The sequence below is a fragment of the Limulus polyphemus genome, unplaced genomic scaffold (assembly GCF_000517525.1).
Source record: "Limulus polyphemus unplaced genomic scaffold, Limulus_polyphemus-2.1.2 Scaffold3494, whole genome shotgun sequence".
In the NCBI taxonomy this organism is placed as follows: domain Eukaryota; kingdom Metazoa; phylum Arthropoda; class Merostomata; order Xiphosura; family Limulidae; genus Limulus; species Limulus polyphemus.
This window is the reverse complement of record NW_013669104.1, coordinates 101744-110280: the sequence shown is the minus strand read 5'-3', so window position 1 is coordinate 110280 and position 8537 is coordinate 101744. Positions and strand designations below refer to the sequence as shown.

General features: G+C 34.5%; 1 protein-coding gene across 1 annotated transcript in view; it reads right to left on the bottom strand.

Moving 5' to 3' along the window:
• LOC106469451 (SPARC-related modular calcium-binding protein 1-like) overlaps positions 1-8537 on the bottom strand; it is a 68647-nt gene that overhangs the window by 8214 nt on the left and 51896 nt on the right. The window contains exon 10 of the mRNA XM_022397970.1: positions 4415-4487. Coding sequence (XP_022253678.1) covers positions 4415-4487 — 73 coding nt within the window. The remainder of the gene's footprint in view (positions 1-4414; positions 4488-8537) is intronic.

The following is an 8537-nucleotide window of genomic DNA, read 5'->3' as shown; positions in this document are numbered from 1 at the left end:
CATGTGAATGCGACTGAAAAATTTCATTTTTTCTGAAAAGGTGGTGTCTATTTACTTGTGACCACGCTGTGTACACGTGCATGCGCATCTTTTTATGCGAAAAACCACATAGAAAAGAAATGTGTCTGCCAAGGACTGTTAGAGTGTTTTATGACTATTATGTTATAGAGTGTTTTTTAATTATTATGTTATAGTGGTTTTTAACTATTATTGGCTGTTATAGAGTGGTTCTTTAACTATTATGGAATGTTATAGTGGTTTGAGATGTTGTAGTGGTTGTTAACTATAACTAGTTAGTGTTATAGCTAGAGTTAGAATAAGATATAGAACTGCTTGAAAACTTGGTCTACATGGAAGAGTTGCAGCAAAAAGCCTATTACTTTTCACGCGTGAACAGAATTAAGCGTTCACACTTTGCAAAGGATTACAAAGGGTCACAAAAATTGGAAGAACGAACGAGACAATGGGCTGTGAACTGTAAAATCAAATATTGATTTTTTGAGAAGAAATGTGACCATTAGATGCTTAAGCAAGTGTGTGTGTGTGTGTGTGTCTGTGTTATCAGAATAGTATTTGTTTGTTTGAAGTTAAGCTATCTGTGCTCTGCCCACCATGGGCAACGAAACTCGGTTTCTAGCGTTTTATGTCAACAGACATACCGCTGTGCTACTGGGGGTATCAGAATAGTCAAACATGGTGTTGCATTTATAACGGTGGGAGGATGTTTTTATTTTGCTTTTGCTGTCAGCACACGAGATTTGCGGGGTTTAAAAAAAAAAGAGAAGTATTATGATATCCTGGATTGTCACGCAATATTCAGTGGATGAAAATTAAGCGGGCGCCTTGGCTCTGAATTTTAAGATGATAATAATTGGAGATATCTTACCCTGCAGATTAAAATGAGAAGAAAAGTGCTGATCAGTTCACTCTCTAGATACTTATCCAATTAAAAATTTGTGGCGACAGTTAAAACTTAATGTTGCAAGAAAGACCAAATAATACTTGACAACAAAAATTTGCTACCAGAGAAAACCCAAGTGATTCGGGGTAATATGATGGTGCCGATTACAAAAATGTAGTCAGAATTTGTCCATCGCCTCTACGTTTTAAATTATTATAATATCTCAATGTTTTATTAGCACTATGCGAAATACCATGCAATCAACTTAGTACAATAAATTTGTGCTGTGAAATTAAATTTACTTCAACAGTTTAATGGGTAAAAGGCATACATTTTTGATAACTTCAAACTGTATTGTAGTGGTGTAAAATTCCAAATATATTGTTCATATGTACTACTTGTTCTCAATATAATTACAGCGAATTACACCACTTTTGCTTCATTCCCACTCTCACCAGTTCCGACCGGGAATCACGAAACCCAAAAGTGCTCAGTTTGCTAGGAAATTCGAGAAATCCCTTGACTGAGCATAAAAGGAGCGGAGTCAGACGCCTCGCTCGGCGCACAGTCAAAACAAAGTCCGATCTCTGTCCTCACATCATACACGCAATACAATCAAATTCTGCAAAGTTTGTTTATTTTAATCTTTTAAACTCTAGTTCTGTAAACATAAGTTGTTTTTTTTTTTTAGAGAATCATTTGAAATGTTGGCTGCCTCCAGTTCAAGTAAAGTCTGAAAGTGCAAAACTCACACGACCAGTTTCTGCTACATTTGTGGAAAATATATTACAGCTTCACAAAGAAAAAACATCACACACAAGGTAAAGGTACCTTACTACCACTATTTTGGATGTAAAATTGGATACCAAGAAAAACATCAGGCTCCACATATGTGTTGTACAGTTTGCACATCTGGCTTAACACAGTGGCATAATAAAAAAAGAGCAAGTATGCCATTTGCAGTTCCCATGATATAGAGTGAACCCAAAGATCATCTAACTGACTTTATTTTTGCATTACTAATGTTCCTGGATATTCAGCCAAAACTAAACAATACATTAAGTATCCAGATATTGCATCTGCAATGAAACCAATACCTCATAGGGATGGTCTTCTAGTGCCACATCCACCAGCAAATTGGAAAACAGAAGAGTTACCACCAGCAAATTGGAAAACAGAAGAGTTATCCTGCAAAGAAGACAATGAATAACCTTCATCCTCTTCATCTCGAAATTCTATTACTGTGGCACATCAACATAAACTGCCTCATCTGATCACACAAGAAGAGCTAAATGATCTGATTCATGACGATAGAGATCAAAGCAGCATGGGGAACTTCTTGGCTTTCGTTTGCAGCAACAGTATTTATTAGATCCAGAAACAAGAGTTTCAATTTACTGACGTCACCATCAAAGTCTTACTTCTTACTACAGCATGCAAGATACTTTGTATTTCTGTAGAAATATTGATGCACTAATGAAAGAATTAGGTACTGAACATTCTTCTCATGAATGCAGACTCTTTATCGACTCATCTAAATTTAGTCAGAAAGCCGTGCTTTGGCACAATGATAACACTAAACCATCGATTCCTGTTGCTCATGAAGTGAACATGAAAGAAGCTTATCAAAGTATGCAGATTATACTTGAGGCATCAAATATGATCATAATGGGTGGAACATATGTGGTGATCTAAAAGTTACTGTACTCCTGCTAGACATGCAGAGTGGGTATACCAAACATTGTTGCTTTTTGTGTCTCTGAGACAACCGAGATAATAAAAATCATTTCAAAAAGAAGGAATGGCCAGGAAGAGAGAATCACATATCAAGGAAACAGAATATCGAGTATCAACCTTTAGTGAATCCTCAAAATGTGTTTCTCCCCCACTTCATATTTAACTGGGACTCAAGAAAAATTTTGTAAAATGAATTAACAAAGAAGGTAGTGGTTTCAGATATCTGTTTGACAAGTTTCTAAAAATCAGTTAAGCAAAAATGAAAGGAGGTATCTTTGTTGGACTGCAGATTCAGGAAGTGCTAATGGATGCCGAATTTGAAATAGTACTAATTAGAAAGAAGTTGCTGTCTGGAAATCATTAAAACTGGTTGTCAAAATTTACTGACTACACTTGTTGTTCTTGTTATTAAGCATAAAGCTACACAAAGAGCTAACTGTCCTCTGACCCCACGAGTATCAAAACCCTGTTTCTAGCAGTATAAGTCCGCAGACATACTGCTGTGCCACTGGGGCTTCTGAGTAAATCACAGAGATGAAACTATGCTGTGATGATTGATGATATGCTCGAGAACTACAGGAAAATGGGGTCTAGGATGTCATTAAAGATGCAATTCTTACACTCCCATTTAGACTTCTTTCCAAATGATCTAGATACAGTGAGCAATGAATGCTTCAACCAAGATATTTCTACAATGGAACAGCTATATCAAAGGTAATGGAATCCTGCGATGATGGTTGGTTACTGTTGGTTCTTACAGCGTGAAACAGAGAACATATACAAAAGGCGCAACAAGTCAAGCAGATATTTTGTAATAAAAAATATTACCATGATAAAAGTTTTGAACATAACCTGGATGTATTTTCAGTATATAATCTTATTATACTCATTGCTTTTTTAAACTGGTATTGCTATTATCTATTGTTTTTTGAACATTCTTAAACGCAATTTTCAATGAATAAATATAGTTATTACAGAAAAAGTTATTTGCACGACATATAAGAATATTTTGAATAAACCTACTATTACTCGAAAACTAGAGGTGATCAGTAATTCTCAACATGATTTTTATAATCAGCATCGTCAAATTACTCAGAACAGTTGCAGTTTTTTCTAGTAGCAGAGAAATGTTTTTGTTGTTCGGTGTAATTTAGTGCAAATTTGGGAAACTATACAGTAAAAATGGAAATAAATATTTACAGGTCAGATTGTTATTTTCATATTGTTAAGACTAAAGGAATGTAGCAAGAGACCAAATAATCTACTGCAAGTTTGAGAGTCTGTATAACAAAAATGGAAATAAAAAAAATTACAGCATCCAGGCCCCATTGGTGTCGTCATATTATTAAGATTAGAATATTATCTTCTAAATACTGGTTATTTCAATTCTGTACTCCAAATGAATATAACATGCAAACTAAACCAATATTTTTATTTTGCAACCTTTCTTGAAAATTTGAGTGTTGATATTTTGGTCTCGAGACCTTTGACCAATACTGCAAATTATGTGATAGTACTGTTCCTTTCTTCAAACTTAAGATGTATTGTATCGAAAATCTATAATAGAAAGATGTAGTAAAAATTTTTACTGGATGAATCGTATTATATCCGGATGAATAACAAATCTGTACGTCATAACCGCGTGTGGTAATGTCTTGGAAGTGTGAACACGTGTGTCGTGTGAATGGCGTAGAGTGTAAATTATGCACGATATGAAATGCGTGTGCTGTGTAGTACAGAAAATTTACTTCATACGTCTAGTTTTCCAAATCTCACCTGATTGTTGTCTGCATCCAACTGATTGAACTTCCATCTTGTTGCCTGTTCATTGGTCGGCTTAGCTGTTGTACTGAAATTGATAATAAATTACACTTATCACTGAAAAACATTCCTTGAAATATGTACTTCTATTCCAAATGTCTTGCTACAAACTTATTGTATTCTTAGTATTACTTCACTGTGAAGTTTTTACAAGTCTTACAACATGATGAACTAAAACATTTGACACGTTTTGTAATAAAAGCTATGACAATTCGAAAATTTATTTATAGAAATCTTATAGGTGGACATGTTCTGTTAAATTAGGAATTTTCTAAAGAACTGAAAACAGAGTCGGGGATGATCGAACCCGTAAATTTGCTTATTTGGCAGATTATCTAACCAAAACAGCTAAGGTGTCCTAAATAATCAAAAAAGTGAAGGTGAGACTTCCGGCATTCGAGACTCGGTAGCTAAAGACTAACAAGCAGAGTCGAGTCGTGGTTTTGAATCCTACTCGATTTCAGTCTTTATTTCTTTAGTAAAATTCCTGATTGGTCGAAATTTTTCACTATAAAGAAACAATATTATAACATGGTATATATATGTTACAAAAAATAGTTTTATATTTTAACATGACTTACAACATAATGAAGATTGTATTAATGGACAACTTACCAGCAAAATGGACGACATTCTGATTTACCACGAGTAACGTTTTATAATTTTGATAAATATATAACTTAGAAAATCTAAACAATCACCAGTTGCTTTTAATCTTTACAAATGAACTTTTGACTAAGCAAAATATAAAATAACTGCTGAGCCAAATTAAAAAGTCTTTTTCATTTCGTATCTTCCAAATGATCTGTAGTAGTCTGATCAGTGACCATAATTCTAATTCATAACGATTTGGTTTTGCCTCTTTCTCTCTCTCTCTTTTTTTAACTCAGCATGATTCATAGCAAACTTTCCTCATTTTTAAACCGTAACACAGTAACTTAGCCTGAGCAACCACATAGTTTCTAACGTTTTCTAGCCAATATTACAGTTTTTCTAGATGTACACGACACACTGATATTTCAACACGGTTTGTAATAACACCTACGATAATTCGAAAATTTATTTATAGAAATCTCATATTTGGACATGTTCTGTGAAATTAGGAATTTTCTAAAGAAGGGTAAAGATCGAAACCGTAAATCTCCTTATCAGGCAGATTCTCTAACGCAAAACGGCCAAACAACAGTCTTACCTGTATTTCATTGGTCATTAAGGACGCCTTAACTCCCCTTCATCAGTCCCTCTGTTACTTATTGAGAATGTAAAATAGTCCGAAGCCGATATTTTAGTTAATTTACGCTATTTGCCAACAAGACTGATATTCACCGTCTTCGTTTTTCACACAAACACGTTTTAATATATATACAACAGTACAATTTACAACAACAATTATTACGAATAGTTACCACAAGCAAAGTAACAAAAATTTTCACTAACTTACAAACAACACAAAATCTTCTCTTTAGTTCAGAGTATCTTTGATATCCAACGAGTTATCTTGAAGTCGATGTACGTACAATTGCTGAGAAGCTAGCTAGCTTTGTCAGACACTTAATTGTTGGACCGTTGAAGTAAGATAATATTTTCATGAGACCACTAATGTCCGATGAGAATTCACTGACGTTCGAAATTTCTAACTGTTCCTGGTCAAATGTCGTATATTTTCCGGTTGATAAAGGTTAGCAAAATCACAGTTTATAGTGTACACGGTTATAACAGCTTCCTAGCAGACTTATATGCTCTCTCTCTCTCTCTTTGTCTTTGGCGCGTCACCTTTTATAGGCGCTGGAAAGATTTTCTCAGCAATACTGAACTATATTTAACAGGTCACGGAAGTGGATATAGTGTCGATTCTTGCGTTCACGAATATTCTACAACCTTGGAGAATTAGCGGGAGTTTCGCCATACGTAACTAGCACTGTAAGCTAGGTATGTTTTTACATATAAACTCAATCCCAACAAATGTTGTCATTAAAATAAATATATAACAAATTCGTTACATGCAATACATATTTGACACTATAAGTTACGCATATTTTTAAATACAAATTTAATCTAAACAACGTTCATATTAAAAATCAACACATAACAATAAATTCGTTACACTTCCCCTCCTCTTTATACTTTTAAGCACCGGCATCTTTTGGTCATGATGCCAGTTCCTCAAGTTTTCTCACCAAACGATCTCGCTTTGTCCAAATTAAGCTTCATTTAGCGGTATTGTATTGTCAAATTCAGGGCCAGGTTTAGTTGTGGCGCAGCCCTGGGGCACTTAACTTGTAGGAGGCCCCTGTTATATTGTGCTACATTTTTGTAATGTCTATACACATACACATATATATATATATATATTAAAATAATAAATACAATGTTTAATACTGAATTTACTACAATTGAAAACATAATAACAGTTCAAAATATTTCAAATTTCCCAAATTAATTAGATTATTTGTTTTCTGACTTTGGTTGCTGCGAATTTTGATATAATCTCATCCATATTTAGTGCTCGCAGGATATTTATTTCAGTAAAGAGAATGGTAAAAAAATTACCAGTCTTTGCTGCCCCATAGTACAACAAAGATCATTCTTGATGAGCTCCATTTTTGAGAAAGACTATTGACATACGCTTGTCAGTCAACTAACATAAATAATAATCGAATATTCGACAGTTCAATTTTCATTCAAATTGTAGAAAATACAAAAAGATTAATTTAGAAATAATTTCACGTGACTTGCCGTCATTATTTAAACAATTATCATTCAGTGTAAAATATCTTGATTAAATAAAAAATATGTGTGAATATATTATAACAAATAGTTTGAATTTTGTTTGAGCCCCCCCCCCCCAGTGTGGGTGGCCCTGGGGAACGTGTCCCATCGTTAATCCGGCAATGGTCAGATTCACGATATTAATCAGATCTTCACGTCTTACTCTTGGCAGGATGAATATTTAGTAGAACAGGCAAAGTGTGGCCTATGGTTACCATACTCAGACTGTGAATCCGAAGATTTGTGGTTCGCGTCCCTTTGTCGCAACAACAACAATAAAAAAAGAAGTATATAAACTTTCGGGCAGTGGGTGCTACAAAACTAATAGTAAAATCCCGGTATTCGATAATATCTTAACTATTTATTTTAGGAGAAAAGTTTCACCAGAGGCACAATGAGAATCATAAGGTTTATGCAGAAAATAATGGACATGGTACAAGGTTTTCCAAAAACATAATATGTTACACACCTAAATTGTTTTTCATTGAAAGTACCATTGTTTTCTTTTCTCCCTTTCTCTCTCTTTATAATAATATGAGATTAGTGATTTGAATAATGTATGTGTCAGTGTGGAGGATAATGCGAGGCTCAATTAACACAGTCCAGAACAAAAGGCATTTGAGTATCTTCAATTAGAGATGGGCTGGGCCTGCTGATGGAGAATGACAGAAAGCATATTGAAACTTCTTTGAAAGTTTTTGACAAATCCTATACCACGTACAAACATTCCTCAATAACACGATTATTAATGAGCCTTTGATGAAATTAATTTCCCTATAAGACAAGTAGTTTTAAGCAGTGGCGTAGCAAGAGGGAGGCAAGTGTGGGACAGTCGCCCCCGGGCGCAGAATTTCCTCTGGCCTATAATGCCTATTTATAATGCCTATAATGCCTAATTAATAATTATGCCCTCCCCTAGGATATAGCGCAACTGCCCTACATTAAGTAAATACGACACAGTGTTACGTTATTTGTGTGTATTACGCTTGCACTTTTAATTTTTAAAAGCCGCCCACTGAAATGCAGTGAGACCGAATTGACGTACAGAAGTAAATTACATTATTCCATCATTCATCTGTAGATCAAATACAAGTCCTAGAGTACAAGTAAGTGTATGTTCAACAAAAAGAAAATATGATATTGATGTAAGATATTAACTGGTGTGCAAGATTGACAATATGTGCAACAGGCAAGGACCTAGATCTAGATCTGGTAAACATTATAGACCTAATGTAGTGGTTCGTAATTGTATTGGCTGATTGTAAATCATGTCTTACACCAACTAGTGTACTAGGCTTTAGGTCTAATT